This window comes from Sebastes umbrosus, chromosome 20 (assembly GCF_015220745.1).
Source record: "Sebastes umbrosus isolate fSebUmb1 chromosome 20, fSebUmb1.pri, whole genome shotgun sequence".
NCBI lineage: Eukaryota > Metazoa > Chordata > Actinopteri > Perciformes > Sebastidae > Sebastes > Sebastes umbrosus.
In genome coordinates this window covers 10,036,328-10,053,409 of record NC_051288.1, presented here as the reverse complement: position 1 = coordinate 10,053,409, position 17,082 = coordinate 10,036,328, and the positions used below count along the sequence as shown (strand labels likewise).

The 17,082-nt window shown below is 40.0% G+C and overlaps 2 protein-coding genes across 2 annotated transcripts; one reads left to right on the top strand and one right to left on the bottom strand.

The window, feature by feature from the left end:
• Window positions 1-290: 290 nt before the first annotated feature.
• On the top strand, window positions 291-4,563 carry tmem130 (transmembrane protein 130). Its single transcript, XM_037755636.1, has 8 exons — window positions 291-405; window positions 482-564; window positions 645-816; window positions 898-1,043; window positions 1,393-1,477; window positions 1,656-1,858; window positions 3,808-3,914; window positions 4,273-4,563. Exons 1-8 carry the CDS (start codon window positions 398-400, stop codon window positions 4,411-4,413), a joined length of 945 nt encoding a protein of 314 aa, XP_037611564.1. The 5' UTR covers window positions 291-397; the 3' UTR covers window positions 4,414-4,563.
• Window positions 4,564-8,972: 4,409 nt separating this feature from the next.
• nptx2b (neuronal pentraxin IIb) lies at window positions 8,973-16,673 on the bottom strand. The gene is made up of 5 exons (XM_037755634.1): window positions 15,973-16,673; window positions 14,363-14,582; window positions 13,689-13,933; window positions 12,643-12,822; window positions 8,973-10,341 (listed from the first exon to the last, which is right to left on the bottom strand). The coding sequence occupies exons 1-5, from the start codon at window positions 16,396-16,398 to the stop codon at window positions 10,111-10,113; spliced, it is 1,302 nt and encodes a 433-aa protein (XP_037611562.1). The 5' UTR covers window positions 16,399-16,673; the 3' UTR covers window positions 8,973-10,110.
• Window positions 16,674-17,082: the final 409 nt, after the last annotated feature.

Sequence of the window (17,082 nt, the reverse complement as noted above, 5' to 3'; positions counted from 1 at the left end):
CTTCATTTTGGAATAGTCCCAGTAACCAGTGATTAACCTGCATTTTGGGTAATTCTTGAGTTGTTAGCACCACCATGTGGATGTCAATATACCTCCACAGTCCTTATGAAAGTAGGTGTTATATCTGTTTTCAAACAGATACATCTTAGACAGATGTCCCACATCACTAACAGGAATGTGACCCGGGCCACAGCCTCCCACTCAAAAGCTCATTGTTCCGAGCCACATGATTGAAACACATGGTGACAATTTCAAGCCTTTACAGCTCTCATCTGCACGCTCTGACTCTCACAGAGGCAGTCAGAAGGAGCAACATCACCCCTCTCCTCCCCCCATGTCCAACCACTCTGCCATCAGGATTAACTTCTACTGGAGGTCCTCCTGAGGACCAGCAGACATGGACAGGTAAATCTATTACATTTGAGACATTTGACATTCTCGATCAGCTTCTTAAACTGTGTGCTTAAACGTGTGCTTGCAGAAAAAATGTTGCATGGATCTTGATGCTCCTTCTCCTGGCCGTCCTGGGTGTGGCAGAGACCAAGGACTCTTTGACAGATCTGGGTAGGCCATCCAGCGTTTCTCATTTATACTTTTCTTACAGGCTTCCAAAATATAAGAATGTCCTTTTTCTTTTTAAACAGAAAACATTGCTGGAAAGTTGGTTTTCTATCAGATGGAGGGGAACGCCCGCTATGTGAGGGACACAGGAGAACTGGCTTCAGATGTCCCCACTGAGACCATGTTCGAACTGTTCGATCCCCATCAGAATTTCAGCACGGCTAAGTTCACCTATACGTGGGACTTGGGGAACGGGTACGACGACTTTTAATATTGTAAATATCAACCAAGGCGTAGGATGCTTTTCTTCATCTTTCACTCTATCTTTTGATGCAGAGAGGTGATCCAAGGGACTGAACCAGTCGTCCGCTATCACTACTCTGTATCAGGGAACTACACACTGCAGCTGAAATTAGGAGTGAATTTGACCCCGTATTCACCTCCAATCAATGACGTCTACTCCACGGATGTCCAAGTGCTTGGTTTGTAATGTTATGCTTCAGTTTGTTCAGATTTAAAAGCTTCATATTCAGCCTTACAACTTGAATTTAATGAAACAAATAAAAAATTATCAGATGATTGAGTCTGATGTCAATAAAACAAGGTAGAATTCTCCTTCAGTATCCTGGAAATGAATCCTAGAAGTGCCTCAAAACATTAGATTTGTATTGTGAAATGATCTCACGTAACTGCTATTAGATGTTCAGTGCTAAATTAACTGTCAAAATGGATTTATATAAAAGTAAATGCTGTATTTTTCACAGTTAAGTTGAGCCTATAAGCTAACCCTATAAAGTGATGAAATTACTAATAACTCAAATTAATTTGTAGATGCCATTAAACACATCGAACTGAAGGGGCCTTCAGATTACGAGATGTCTCAGAACACCAGTTTGGCTTTTCATGTTGATGGAAGGTAAGCTGCATTTTATTTATGAGTTTATTGCAATTAATGACTGGCTATCCTTTGAATTTGACTTCATCTTCAATGTGATTAATGCAAGTTAAATAATTATAATTATCAGTATGAAAAAGAATATCATCCTATCTCTTTACTCTGTCATATTTACAAAAATTGAACTGTGTGTCTTCAGTCCTCCCATGTGGGTGTGCTGGCGTTTTTTACACAACTGTGTGCCGGACACGGGTGGGAGCTGCACGCTGACCATGCTGTATGAGAACACCCTGAGACTGAACCACACCTTCACCTCCCCTGGCGTCCACTGCTTGGACATCAGCGTCCGCAATGACATCAGCAAGCTGCAGACCTCCTTCAGCCTTTATGTCAAGAGAAGCAGTGAGTGGTGACACACAGACACACAAATACCTGCAGGCTTACAGGCTGCTTTCCATGACAAAAAGATGGACGGTGATAGGGAAGTTGAAAGACACAAACTACAAGAAGGGCAAGAAAAGGAACAGGCTGATGATTGCTCTCTGAATGGTATTATTGTTGTAAAAGCCTTGAAACTCCAGTGATTATCTGAGGGGTTTAGGAAACTCTTTGCCCTTTCGGGTTCATGAAGTTACACAACAAGGCTGAGGCTCTACATTTGTATTGATTCGTCTCATTCGTCCACTTTACTCTACTGGACTGCGTTTGTAGAGTTTAAGATCCGTCACCACTCATCCAAGAGGCTTCATGGTCCAAACGTACTAATCCATTCTGAGCAGATGGATGATTTGAATGACGAGTAAAAGAGGCCAAAATGTCAAACTGGAGAAACACTTGTTGAACGGTGTTTCTTGAATTTTAAGTTTTCAGTATGTGATCCCCCTTATCCTACCCTTACAACTATATACACCTTGATCCACGTCACTGTGACGACTCTCACATGACTGACATGTGACCTTATCGACCCCTCAACCACTCTCATGTGACGTCATGCTGTGAACCACCCTGAGATGTTTGAGAGGTTTTAAAGTCCTGGGAATCCCCATTGGTCGAGAGGTCTTCAACTCCTCATCCACAGATTATGATACAATACTTTCAGTTTAAAGGTGCTCCATACGATATCCAGAGCATTAATGTAGCAGCAAACAACTATTTGCTATGTAAAGATATAGAGGAGTAATGTCTACCTGAGCAGAGGATGAAGTCACTTGAGACACCATGAGCTTCTCTGTGCTTTGTGGACATCGCCGGCCCGGCCACGTGTGCTTTTAGTGCGTGTGCTCTGCACTGCTCTCATATGGCGGTTACAGTTGATAACGCGTCCCGACTGACGGCGCCATTGCGGAAGAGTAGCACCCACCCTAAGGTTCCCACTCAGGTTAAGAAGTTGTAAGCTCCGTCAGCAGTGTTGCAGTTTCCACTGTTAGTGCTGTTAGCACCATTAGCTGAGAGCCGCCGCCTCAGCTGTCGCCATGTTGAGAGCCGTGCGGAGGCAATAAAAGAGTAGCTAGAACAGTAGAGGATACAAACCATTGGTATTGGTGAAAATGAAAATTGTCAATTTGTTTTAGATAGATCAAAGATCAAATAAATCAAAAGATATCAAATTGACATTTATTTATTCATTTCATTTATCCAATTTATTAACGTATCTATGTCCCTTTTCGACTGAGCAGTGTGAATTGGGTTATTTTATTCGTAAAATCATATTAATCTATCTTGGTATCATACAATAGACCCTTACCATATATACGTATATATTATATATTTTGGTAACACTTTGATTAACCCCTATTTTTCCGTCCAACTAAATACAAATCCATTAACAACCTAATGGGCATTTGCACGGCTCTCTTAGCTCTCTGCGTAGACTGACTCTACTTTGATGCCATTTGAATGAAAAAAAATGAATCAAAATCAGTGATTCTTTAAAATGATTCATCGATTTGATTTGGTGCATGCATACAGTTAATTATATATATATAAAAAAAATCTGCTTCTTCCACAATCAAAAAGCTTCTTAAGACTAAGAGAAGCTGTGTTGTGTCATGAGGTGTTTCAGATAAGACGTACCATGTGCCGTTTAGCTGCGTTAGTTCCACAGACGGAGAAGGAGCAGTGGAAATGGAGGAATCTGGGCACAGAGTGATCTGACTGCTCGGCACATGTCTGCTGTGCTCAATTGATTTGCTGCTGTTGTGATCCAACTAAAACTCTTAATAACCAGCTTTTAGTGGCAGTTTCTTTGTAGCTGGTTTCTATTGAAGACTGTTACTGTGGCATTTTAACAGGTTTCTTTGATTCTAAAAAGACCACACTACACATGTTTGTTTCTCTGTGATTAATTGCAGATAACACCCACATGGTCTTCATGCTGTCATGTGCTGCCATTCTTGTAGCAACCTTCTCCTTCATCACGGTCATCGCCTGCCGTCCTCGTCATCACCACAGATCACAGGTACAGACTGAACGTGTTGCAGCATCTGACAATGACAATTTATATTTATATATTCATATTCATTTTGCCCATGGTTTAAAGTGGTAAGACGTGGTGACTAAGAGTTGAATGAAGGACATGAAACAGAAAATAACATAGTATCAAACTGGGTTCAATGCATGTTTTTGTGTTTCAGTAAAGTGATGGTAAAAGTGATGTGCATTTTATGACCACAAGGAGGCTCTCTGTGCCCAGAAATAAATTATGCCTGAGCAACAAATTGTGTGTGGCACTGAAACTCTTCTTCTTCAGTTTGTGGACCTGTATTTAATCTCAAACTTTGAAACTTTTTACAACATTTTTTGTTTGATTCTTGCAGTATGCTTCCTCCAGTAACGCCGTATTCCTGAAGAACCAAGACCCTGAAGGTCAAAGCACGATTGTTTTGAACTTCTCCAATGCGGAGAAGGGAGAGAAGGAGCGGCTTCTCCTGCAGTATGGGACTCAATACTCCTCTTAACCATCACACTGCTCCTTTGTCTGCTCTCTGTCTGCACTCCAGCATACTGTGTTATAAGGTCATTAAATCAGTGGTTATAATCCTCATAGATGTGGGTCAGTAGGGCCTTGCTACGCCCAATAGTAGGTTTTGTCATCTATTCACATGGTCGATCCCTGAAAGAAAGAATAAAAGAAGATGACAGCAACCTCTAGCGACCGTAGTAATTATGACAGGAGTAGAAGCGGAAGTGAGGCGCTGTAGTATAGACAGTGTGAAACGCCATATGGGATGGGGGTGTTAAGAGTTTTAAGAGAGAGAGAGAATACTTTTTAAACGTAACTATTTTAAGCCAAAACATGATGTTTTTCCCCTAAACTTAAATAAGTGGTTTGTTCCCTAAACCTATAGAAGTTATAGTTTTGTTGCCTAAACCTAAAGAAGTTGTAGTAGTTTTGTTCCCTAAACCTAAAGAAGTTGTAGTTTTGTTCCTTAAACCTAAAGAATTTGTCATCTTGTTCCCTAAACCTAAAGAACTTGTCATTTTGTTCCCTAAACCTAAAGAACTTGTAATTTTGTTCCCTAAACCTAAAGAACTTGTAGTTTTGTTATGGAAATCTAAAGAAGTTGTAATTTTGTTTCCTGAACCTAAAGAATTTGTCATCTTGTTCCCTAAACCTAAAGAACTTGTCATTTTGTTCCCTAAACCTAAAGAACTTGTAGTTTTGTTATGGAAACCTAAAGAAGTTATAATTTTGTTCCCTAAACCTAAAGAATTTGTCATCTTGTTCCCTAAACCTAAAGAACTTGTCATTTTGTTCCCTAAACCTAAAGAACTTGTAATTTTGTTCCCTAAACCTAAAGAACTTGTAGTTTTGTTATGGAAATCTAAAGAAGTTGTAATTTTGTTTCCTGAACCTAAAGGAGCTGTTTTGTTTGTGTTCACTTTTACAATGTAGTAGGTGTAGTAGGTCCCTACTGACCCACATCTATGATGCTTATAGCGAGCAATAACGCACATTTTAAGGCCTGATAACAGCCATATCAGGTGGTGGATAGATGTACATGTAGGTATTTGGCAGAACAAAAAGCACAAATATGGGGTAACAGAACAATTCTCATCTTGCATATCACCATGTTATAGATGTATATAGCTAAATCTGTAAATGATCAGTGCACAACACATAGCCTGATATGGCAATTTTAAGTTGCATAAGCAGTCCCTGAGTGTATTTAGGACCATGGCATAAGCTGTGTTAATTAATGTTTGAGTCACCAATGTTCAGTAGTAGTTCAAACGCCTTCTGTATTTTCTTTAAAGGGTGATCAATTGATGAGTCACAGAGCTCAGGCTGATATTCAAATGAACTCATGATAAATTAATAGCACAATTGCAGGTCATGTTTAAACAATGAGTGTTAATTTAAGCATGCTGTCAATGGATCTTTTATTTATGTTTTTTTCTTCATATTGATGTATAAAGTTGGGCTTCGCTTTGCTTTCCAGAGAAAAAATAAAAATGTTCTCCTTTTTTAGAACTTTTTTATGCCTCACAGTGCTAAATATAAAATAATTGAAATACTGTAAAATCAATTTTGCAGCTCAGTTTCGATCTCTGTCAAGTGGAAGCCAGAAATGGCACATGTTTGAAGTCTTGAACATATACAGTATGTACTACAGACTAATTGTCAGACCATTTTATATGAACAGATGATGATGCGAGCGATACAAAGATGCCAATCAAACTGTAACTGCCGAGTACTTCCCAAAGAACTTCAAAAGAGAAAGCCAAAATGCCTGAAGGAAAACAACCATTCAGAGACGAAGAGCAAACTTTCTGTTTTTTTCTCAGCACAGGAGGACACATGGTTTTTTCATAGATTAACTGTCTCATGCACTACTCTCAGGATATAGTGACCGTTTTATAAAAATAACGTAATAACTGCACACTCACAAATCAAAGGTGTTAATGGATATTGTCTGCTTTGAGGAATATTGAACACACTACAGTGTATACTAAAAACTTGCTTATATCAGTATGTGTTACGGATTCGGGACATGATGTGTAAGAGTCTACACTCATTCTAGCAGCTTGTGCCAATCCAATTTGTAGATAAAGATATTAAGTGATAGTTTTTAACTGCTTGTGGCGCTATAGAGGCAAAGTCAGGGGATCAATAAAGTCAAATTTTATGGCAATCCATCCAAAAGTTGCTGAAATATTCCAGTCTGGACCAAAGAAGTGGGCTGATATTGCCACCCATAGAGCCACCCCTTTACCACAACAACACTTTTTCAAAATGAAGATTGAGCCTTACTGGTGTAAACTACATTTTGCACTATAAAGTCAAAATTCGTTTGAGTAGATGAGATACTTAGTGAGACATAATTTGGCATTAAGTTAAATGTGCTTATTATTTAACAAGAGAACTTGAGAGTGTCGGGAGAGGAAGAGTTGAATAAAAGCAGGCATTGTATAACTTCACACAAAACAACATCCTTGAATCTTTCCAACTGCGCTGACGTCAGTCAGATTATTTTCATACCTTCATGGTGTTTAATGACAGCTCGTCCACTGCTAGAGATGCCACAACATTATTAATTGAGAGCCTCCTGATGAATGCCAGCTGTCAGAGACGCTGTGTGAAGCTGCAGGTGCTAAGATGAATATACCTCACTTCCATCAGAGGATCGACCTTGAGCTAAAACAAGAAGAACGTTACAAACCTGGCTTTTAACTCTGTCACATTCACTCCCATCTCTCTCTCGAAAAACATTCACAAAGAACGAACCGCAGAAAAACAGACACGTAACTGTGACTAATCCAAGTAGATGAAGATTTATTAGGAGATTTGTAAAGTTTCTGATGTGTCAACTTGTTTTTCTGGGTTGCTGTTTGGCTTAAAATGAGGTGATGTAAAAGCAAGTCAAACTTTATATATATATTAACACATCCAGCAGAGGCAGAGCTACATAGAGATTCATTTGGAGTTGTGATTCTGGTCACTTGATGAATTTAAGTCCAACATTCATTCTCCTTTTTGCTCATTTTTGGTCTCCACCAACTCCTGAGGGAAATCTCTGGCTCTGTAGCTGCTGAATGCTCCACTATGTTCACCAGCTGGATGCAACTGTGTCTGTTTTGCCGTTTGGTGCTGGGCAGGTGTGTACAGCGGGTATATCAGAGCTTATTCGCTGAAAACAGCTGCCTGCTGCGGCCGAAAACAACACGAAGTCGCTGGCCAGAAAACCAGAACAATAAGTTGAAGGATGCTAAAATGCTCCTGAGAGGAACAGCAGAGGAGGATGGTAATTCTCTGTGGGTTGGTTATTATGAGTGACCCCTTTCACATTACACACAGGCATTTGATCCATCGTTAATATAACAATATCGATTAGTGCAGCTTTAATACTGTACTGATAAAATGAACTTATGGCTCTCCAGTCACTGAAAAAAACTGTGAAACATCCACTTAAAAGAAAACCATTTTCCACTTTATTATTTCTATTTTGATTTAAGTTTTTGTTTTGCTGAATCTTCATTACACCTTTTCATCATCTCTGATATTTCATCTCTACAACCAAGCTTGTTTTTATCCACTTATCTCAGCTTGTAAAAGCAGACATAAAACACAGGCTAATAAAGTAAGAACAGATACAGACACTGGCCTTGGACGTGTTCTTTTCCATCTCCATGACCATTATTGACTGAATTCAGCTCCTCATAACCGCTTGGAGAGTTTTATGTAATTACTTTTTTTTTCTTTCTTTCATCCTGTGTCATCGATAAATTACATGTTGTGCAGAGACGAACAAAGAATTGCCTTACACTATGGGATGGACATTCAAGCTGCATAATATTGTGTTCTCGGACGAGGCCACCTGGAGAACAGCCCTGTGTGAATTACACAAATTAATCAGACATCTTCACCGAATATCAGAGTGTAAAGGTTACAACAACAAAACCCTGTTCCTTTCTCCAGAGACGCATACAGCTTTTTATAAATCAGGCCAATGTCACATATTCTTTGCCTTATATTGAAGAGGACAGCTATATATAAACAGTATATACAGCCTTCCACATTTCATCTAATTAATTGTTCGGTTTGGTTCAGCAGCTCATCTTACATTTAAAGAGCTAGTAAACCTTAGAATTTCATTAGTTTTATTGAAGCTTATATTTCATGGCCTTCAAAGTACATGTATAGATTTAGCCCTGCACTTGAGGAGTTTTCAGAGCAGTGAGTGGTTGGAAAGAGCTGCTTTGTCCGAGGGAGTGTGTATGTGACGCCACCCGTGACCTCTCGGCCTCTCCCAACTGATAAGTGTCGCTAATGCCACCCAGGACACCTGTTGTTGTCTTGGCCCAAGCCATCTGAGCCTAAAAGATCCTGCTCAGATTAACTCATGTCACTCCTGTGTCACCTCACCAGCTTGACCGATGCCGCTAACAGAAGCGAGGTAATTTTAAAAAAGGTGTAGATCGGGATCTAGATTGCATGAATGATGCACAGTTGCATCGGGGTGTAAAAATCTGTCCAATATTTGTAAATACATTTTGCAGCAGTAATTTCCTTTTATTTTCCACATTTTCATTTATTGGCAAAGCAAATGAATTTCAACATTTAGAAAACATTTAATGGCACTTAAGTCTCCAGAAGAAGGCCACAAGAACAAGATGGACAATGCCTTATACATGTGTGAAAAACAACAATTACATAAAAAACTATATTTTTGTTTGGACAGAGATTATGGAACATTACACTACACATAGAAATAATTAATGTACATTCAAAATCCATTTTCTGTCGAAAGCTTGGTTAGACAATCCACTGCGACAATATTACAAATCACGAGTAAACATATATCACAACACTGAAGCTATGAATATATTTCCAACATGATTCACCGTTTAAACGGGTTTCGTTCAAATGGAAAAAAGGCAATGAAAAAAGCACTGTGATAGACTCACTAGTATCACTGGTATCAGTTATGTTTGCCTCCCAACAAGGTCATACGAAAGCTGTAAAACAATATCAACAGAAGTATTTCTACCAGAGAATGAAGTCTTTTGCACACATGCTCCAACTACCAGCTAGTACACATAACAGATAAAGTGTCATATTGTACTTTTCCAGTTCCTTAAAAATGACCGGACATGTCAGGATCATTGGTGTGATTGATGTTGGCTCTAAGCCTATTCCAAGCTAAGGAATAGACATAACATTAGCCAGACCTTTAATCTTTCCTTACTCCCACGCTGCACGCAGTACCAACTCACATGTCAACTGTCAGCCAGTCTGGACCCTGTAGTAGTAGCAGCAGTACCTGCGTGCGTCTGTGCCGGACTAGAGTGGATTTTCATTACTTCAAAGCTTTTGAGTGTGGAGGGAGGGAAGGAGGAGTGTGTGGGAGAGGATGTATGTTATGTCTTAGCACTAATACCTGAGGGGACCTTTTTACCACGGTGGTGGGTGTATTGAAGGACTGAAGTACCTTAGTCATGGTAAAGAAAGAAAAGAAACAGCCACCAGTCAATGATCAGCCTCCACATCACCTCTCGCCTGGATCACAAATCTCTAATATCCTTCTGTGCAAAGCAAATCAAATTCTTACACGCAAATGTATACTGTGAAGTCCATAAACTGCCTCACATTAAGAGCAGACAATAAAAAAAAAGCTGAATGGATGGAAACACCGGCTAATGTAAAGAGAGCTTTAAGCATCGGGCAGTCGGTCCTGACACATCTCCAAGGGCCGCTTGAACGCTCCCCTCCCGAAAACTTCAACGTTGGTTGCCAGCCATGAAATCACATTCCCGGGGATATAAGAACTGCAGTTAGCCATGGACTGGATCTCGACCGGCTTCAGAATGCGGTCCCAAATGTTCACCTGACTCAGCTCGCCCACGAAGGCCTGTCCGGCATCGAAACGCCCGCCCACCACGTCCTGTGAGGGCCATAAACAGCAGGATGTCAATGTAAAATAAAAAGCATCAACAACAATCAAAGTAAGTTATCTTTCTGAGGTGCAGGTGGGAATATAGGTGGACTAGGCATTAAACTTTTCAGGTTTAAGAGAGAGTTTTATTCCTCGTTCTGTTCAATGCTGCAAATGTTACAGCACCTAAAATGGTGCACCATGTGTATACGTGTCTGTAAATCTCTGGTATGCCACTTATAGGATTTAATTAAGCTTTGATTAAGAAGTCTAAAGTGGCCACTTCAGTGCTTGTTCAACTGTCCGGATGTCACACCATATGGTCTATCTGTGATCACATGGTCACACGTGATCACATCCACACGGTACTGAATACTACAGCACTATTAATGCATGATGGAGTATGCAGTGTGTATTATGTACAGTTGTACATTCAAGTGAAAGCGACCCTTCATAACATCATCAGAGCACCTTTGTCGGCTTCCAATTCAGCTCTTTTATATGGAAGTTATTTTTGGCCTCTTTATTCAAATAGTAATACATTTTGCAATTGGCAATTCAATGTGCAAAGTGGCGATGTAATTTGAAAATGAATATTGCAATTGGCAATTCAGTATGTAAAGTGGTAATGCAATCCTCAATTCAGTTTGAATTAGATATATATATATACCCTGGACAGGTCGCCAGACTATCACAGGTCTGACACACAGAGATAGACAACCATTTACCCTCACATTCACACCTACGGGCAATTTAGAATCAACAATTAACTTGCATATCTTTGGACTGTGGGAGGAAACAGGAGAACCCAGAGAAAACCCACGCTAACACGGGGAGAACGTGCAAACTCCACACAGAAAAGGGCCCCAAGTCAGGTTTGAACCCGGAACCCTCTTGCTGTGGGACGCAATTTAGTCATGCAATTTGAAAATGCATTTTGCAATTGGCTGGCAATTCAATATGTAAAGTGGTAATGCAATCCTCAATTCAGTTTAAATTATTTTGATTAAAAATTTAATTGAAAGTTCATTCAATTGCATTTTATATCTCCGTGGTCATGCTTAGCAGCTCTGCGAGGCTGCAATTATAGGCACAACGGTGGTTTGAGCTAAATGCTAACATCAGCAAAGCTAACGTGCACACAAGGACATGCTGATGTTCAGATATTCATCATCTTAGTTTAGCGTGTTAGCATGCCAACATTTGGTAATTGGTACTAAACATAATGTACAATGTATGTGATTAGTTTTCAGGTTTCTGGTCATAAACCAATGAGTCGAACAAATGACAATTTTGACCTGATGATGGCGCTGCATAAAAGGTCAGGGGATCGCCAAACCAAAGTGATTACAGCTCATCCTGACGGGGACATGAATGTCTGGAAAAAAATATAAAGACAATCAATCCAATAGCTGTTGAGACATTTAACTTAAAATCATGAATGTCAACCTCATTGTGGCACTAAAAAAAAGTCAGGGGGTCACTCATTAGGGTGTATCATCTGGGAACCATGAATATCTGTACAAAATTTGGTGACAGTCAATCCATGTTGGGATATTTCACTGGATAACTGAAAACCTTGACAGACTGGTGGTGCTTAATAAAAAGTCAGGGCATTACCAAAGTCTTTAGGATTCATCCTCAGGAGAACACGAAAGTCTGTATAAACTTTCATGGCAATCAATCGGAAAGTTGTTGAGATATTTCAGGTCGAATCAAAGTGGTGGATCAACCGGCCGACAGTACCATTCCTAGAGCCTACAGTAACATTTAAGTGTTAAAAAAGAATGACATTTAATAGAATTTGATTTCATTATCAACCACGTAGCTAAAAAATGTCCTCTGACAAGAACAGCCTTCAAACACTGATTTGATTTCTAACAGACTGATGTATCTCATTCTGACATTTTTTAATAATGCAGCGGTCCAGCAGGAGACCTCAGCATCTGTGGGCAGTGACAGGTCTACCATTATCTCGGTAATTGTTTTGTCACGATAACCTGCCACCTTCTTATTACCGCTGCTTCAGGTGTGGTTGATTTTCTTGTTTTCCATCTGCAGTTTGAAAAGCTGCTTCATAAATAACACTTCTCATTGGCAGAACTACTTGACACTGCACTTGGAAGGGATGCTGCACTAGATAATTGATGGCTCATTGTTAGTGTTCTCTTCAGTGTGAAACAAAAAATATGAAAGAGAAGTCATCGGTGATGTAATTCAAGGTAAGTGGGCTGCTTTCTTTGATTTTGACAAAAGAGCTAAAGGAGTGATGACTAAATCTGCAGATACAGGCGCGTGCGTCAAACCAACCTGCTCCTGCCCCAGGATGATGACCCCTCCGGGTTTGATGGGGTGCCATGCCGCCAGGTTGTCGCCAGTTCCCAGCTTCCCTCCGTCTTGGTAAGCGTCCCATTGGCCGTCCCGTGTGGTCCAGGAGATGCAGATGTGGTGCCACCTTCCATCACGTACCTCCAAGGGCAACTGGGCGACCTAATGGTCCAAAATACAATGGACTTAGTTGTGATTTGCTTACATAAAAGCACATGTATAGTACGGCTGCTGAATGAAAACATTCTCACAGTAAAGTAACAGTAAAGAACTGGCAGCAGGGTTGCCTTTATGTTACTGTAAAATTAACATTATTATACCGTCGCTGAGTTTTACAGCTTTGTACTGTTAATGAAAAATACAGTTTGAACTGTTTTTTTTGTATTAATTTCACAGTATTTTACAGTTAATTTACTGTTTAAAGATACATTATATAGCTGTTTTTCACCTTTCTTTAACATTATCTTACTGATTTCTTTTAATGAACTATTTAGGTTGTATTTTTTACATACATTTTAATAAACATTATTCTTTGCCTATAGATGAATAGACTTAGCAGGTTACAGACATAGGAATAGTCACACTAAATATAATTAAAGGCACTTGTTAGGAAAAAGGCTATAATAGACTTGTTGACACTTTTCCCAAAATGTCTGTCTATAGCTGACTACCATCACAGAATGAAACCATAACAACATGTGAGTGAAGAACAATAAAGCTAATTCACTGATTTTACAATCATGTACAATGTACAAGCCTCACATGTGCAGATCAGGTCCCAGAATTAAAAAAAATACTGCATGAAACTGTTACTGATGATACTTTAGACAGATGATCAGCAGTAAAGTGATGTTTTTTAAGAATGCATTATAGTTCAGTTAAAAAACGGCCTATGAGCGTAATTTAACAGGTTTTCTTTTGTATAAACAGTAAAGCACTGTTTTTAGCAATAACAGGTTAATACTGTTGAAATCCTGCTGTAAATTAACAGCAATTGTTTACAGTGCAGGGAACCAGAAACGACTTGCCTTGTCATTGATGAGCAGCTCTATCGGGTTATTGCCCCATTCGATTAGCACAATCTCATTGGCTTGCCCGGGTACACCGTAAGAGAAGGGCGTCCCTATGCCAGGACTGGCACTGGACTTGATCCACATGCAGAGTGTGAAAGCGTACATCTCTGGAAGGCTCTTGGTGATGCGGCCGTACAGGTAGTTGGTCCGCTGGGGGAGGGACAGCTTGAACTGCTCCGGGGACTTAAAGTCTCCACCTCCTGTAATGAGACAGAGAAGAGAAAGGGACAGGGCGGGACAGGAGGTGAGAGGTGTCTCACGTGGTGCCTAGGAATGAAAAGCGAGGAAACAAAAGCATCACCTCCCTTTATGTTTGTTTAGCACACAGACAGCCGTGACGTAAAACCTCAACAAAGGTTCCTTTTGTGTAAAAAAATGTCCACGTCTGTGTCTGATTCATCAGAACCCTCTCAACTCTTTTATTCCCTGAGTACCTTCCTCTGCCTCTTCTCTCCATTAGTGAGGTACATGTACAATAGGTTGCATGCTTTACATAGTCTTATATTTCCTGCTGTGTAGCACCATGTACCAATGTTTCCAATTCATCCCCTTTACTACCTGATTATCTCAAAACAATCTGTCCAGTTATGATGATGTGAGTGTGACAGTTGCTGAGTGACATCCTTCACCTTTCTCCAACTCACTGATCCTGTCCACCAGGGCGTTCAGCGTGCTCTCCGTCTTCAGCCTGTAGGCGGCCGTGGCGTTGGACAGCATGCTCTTCTCCTCCTCCAGGTTGCTGACCTTCTTCAGGAGCTGCTTCTCCAGCTCGCCGAGGCGACGCTGCAGCAGGTTGCGGAGCTCGCTGGGGAACGAGGCGCCGGATACGTTGGCCCTCAGCTGCTGTTGCTGTGGGGAAGAGGATGGAGTGCACACAGATGGTCAAGGACAGTACACCACACACACCCCCACCCTGAGAGCTGCAAGATGTGATGACAGACATCACCTGCTCTATAAGTCCATTCTTCTGTATGACTCATTGACAGGCCTGCAACTACAGTTGTTTTCAGGGTTGTGTAAGGTTTTGGTCAGTTGTCCAATTCCAGTTATTTTATGATCTTATTTTGACCATTATGATAAATTAACTGTGCAATAAAGATCCTAATATAATGCATAAGAGGTCAGACTCACCAACACTTTGCCATTTCAAGACTGTGAGGAAGACATTCTTTTTAAAGCATTCTAGTTTGGTCGGACAAGCATAGTAAACACACTTGTCACATAATAGTGCCTGCATGCGTAATGGGAAGTTTGAAGCTGGCCAATTAGACAATCAATCAAACAATTGGATAATCTCTTTCTCACAGATACTTCTGTTTGATAACTAATGATTCTCAGAAGAGCCATTCTACTGCTTAGCAGTGACTCGACAAGGTGTTGTAATCCTATAAATCCACTCCAAGAATCAAACTGAGCTTTTACGCACAGCTTTTGGCATAGAGAGGGTACACTGTAAACAATTGCTGTTAATTTACAGCAGGATTTCAACAGTATTAACCTGTTATTGCTAAAAACAGTGCTTTACTGTTAATACAAAAGAAAAACCTGTTAAATTACGCTCATAGGCCGTTTTTTAACTGAACTATAATGCATTCTTAAAAAAACATCACTTTACTGCTGATCAGCTGTCTAAAGTATCATCAGTAACAGTTTCATGCAGTATTTTTTTAATTCTGGGACCTGATCTGCACATGTGAGGCTTGTACATTGTACATGATTGTAAAATCAGTGAATTAGCTTTATTGTTCTTCACTCACATGTTGTTCTGGTTTGCATTCTGTGCTTGTAGCCAAATATAGACAGACATTTTGGGAAAAGTGTCAACAAATCTATTATAGCCTTTTTCCCTAACAAGTGCCTTTAATTGTATTTAGTGTGACTATTCCTATGTCTGTAACCTGCTAAGTCTATTCATCTATAGGCAAAAAATAATGTTTATTAAAATGTATGTAAAAAATACAACCTTAATAGTGCATTATTAGTAAGATAACGTAAAATAAAGGTGAAAAACAGCTATATAATGTATCTTTAAACAGTAAATTAACTGTAAACTACTGTGAAATTAATTTTAAAAAACAGTTCAAACTGTATTTTTCATTAACAGTACAAAGTTGTACATTTCAACGACAGTATAATAATGTTAATTTTACAGTAACATAAAGGCAAACCCTGCTGCCAGTTCTTTACAGTGATTTTACTGGGACGTTCTTAACAGTGTAGGATTTTGGTTCCCACTTACCTCCAAGTTCTCCAACCGGTCCTTGAGTCCTTGCATGGTTTTCCCCAGAGTATCAATGCTCGGATCTCTGGGAACATCTCCCATCGTGTTCTGCTTCTCTTTGCCCCAGGATGAAGCCCCCTTGTCGTACTTCCTGTCGTCGCTGGCCGAGGCGCAGAGAGACAGCTTGGTGGTCAGCTCGTTGATGGTGCCAATCTGTTTGGAAATCGTCTCTTTCTGCTGTAAAATCGTCTCTCGCAGCTGCATGACGGTGTTCCTGAGCTCCTCTTCCTGACTCCCGGAGCTCAGCTCTGGTAACAGAGTCACAGGACAGCTGGCATCCGAGCCGCTGAGAGGTATCGCCCGACAGATGTATCTCTTCCCATCGTCCTCCTGACCGCAGCTCAGCGCACAGACACACAACAGTCCATACAAGAGGGAAAACATACCGGCACCGAAGGGGAAAGAGAGAAACCAAACACTTTAAACCCTTAACACTAACCAAATCCAGTGTTCAGTGCGTAAAAGTTCAGTGCGTAAAAGTGCGTAAAAGTCTACCCCAAATGGGTCTACCCACAAAAAACATCACCTATATCTATTTCTACAAAGCAGTGCCATGCCTGAGCAACAAAAATGAAGAAAGCAGAAAATCCGATCAGGTGGTGACTGTATAAGCCTGGTTTAATGTGGCTTGTGTTAAAGCAACTATTTCTGGCACAGTGTGGTGCTGATCGGACAGCTCCTCTCAGGAAAAGAGGATTACCAAAAAGGTGTCTGTAGAAGAAGCGTCCTGATTGGTTGTAGTATAGGTTGACGTCACAAAGGCAGCCAGGTCAAACATTTGTTGATTTATTTATTTGGTAAAAGTTAATGAAGACTCTGAGAACATTACTACTACTACTACTACTACTACTAATAATAATAATAATAATACAAATTATACAAATTGTCAATATTTGTGTGTTTTAAATATGGAATGCACCCAGTAATATGTGTAATTTTATTGTGATGTGTAATTTGATTGTAATGTGACTATATTTTGTACTAATAGTCTGAATCTGTAAAGTAACTAAAGTTGTCAGATAAATGTAGTGGAGTAAAAAAAGTCTAATATTTCCCTCTGAGATGTAG

Coding starts and splice junctions, on each gene's coding strand:
- tmem130 (XM_037755636.1), top strand. Junction 565..644: donor GGACTCTTTGACAGATCTGG/GTAGGCCATCCA, acceptor CTTTTTAAACAG/AAAACATTGCTGGAAAGTTG. Junction 817..897: donor ACGTGGGACTTGGGGAACGG/GTACGACGACTT, acceptor CTTTTGATGCAG/AGAGGTGATCCAAGGGACTG.
- nptx2b (XM_037755634.1), bottom strand. CDS start 16,398: ATGTTTTCCCTCTTGTATGGACTGTTGTGTGTCTGTGCGCTGAGCTGC. Junction 14,583..15,972: donor ACCGGTTGGAGAACTTGGAG/GTAAGTGGGAAC, acceptor TCTTCCCCACAG/CAACAGCAGCTGAGGGCCAA. Junction 12,823..13,688: donor AGCTGCTCATCAATGACAAG/GCAAGTCGTTTC, acceptor TTGGACCATTAG/GTCGCCCAGTTGCCCTTGGA.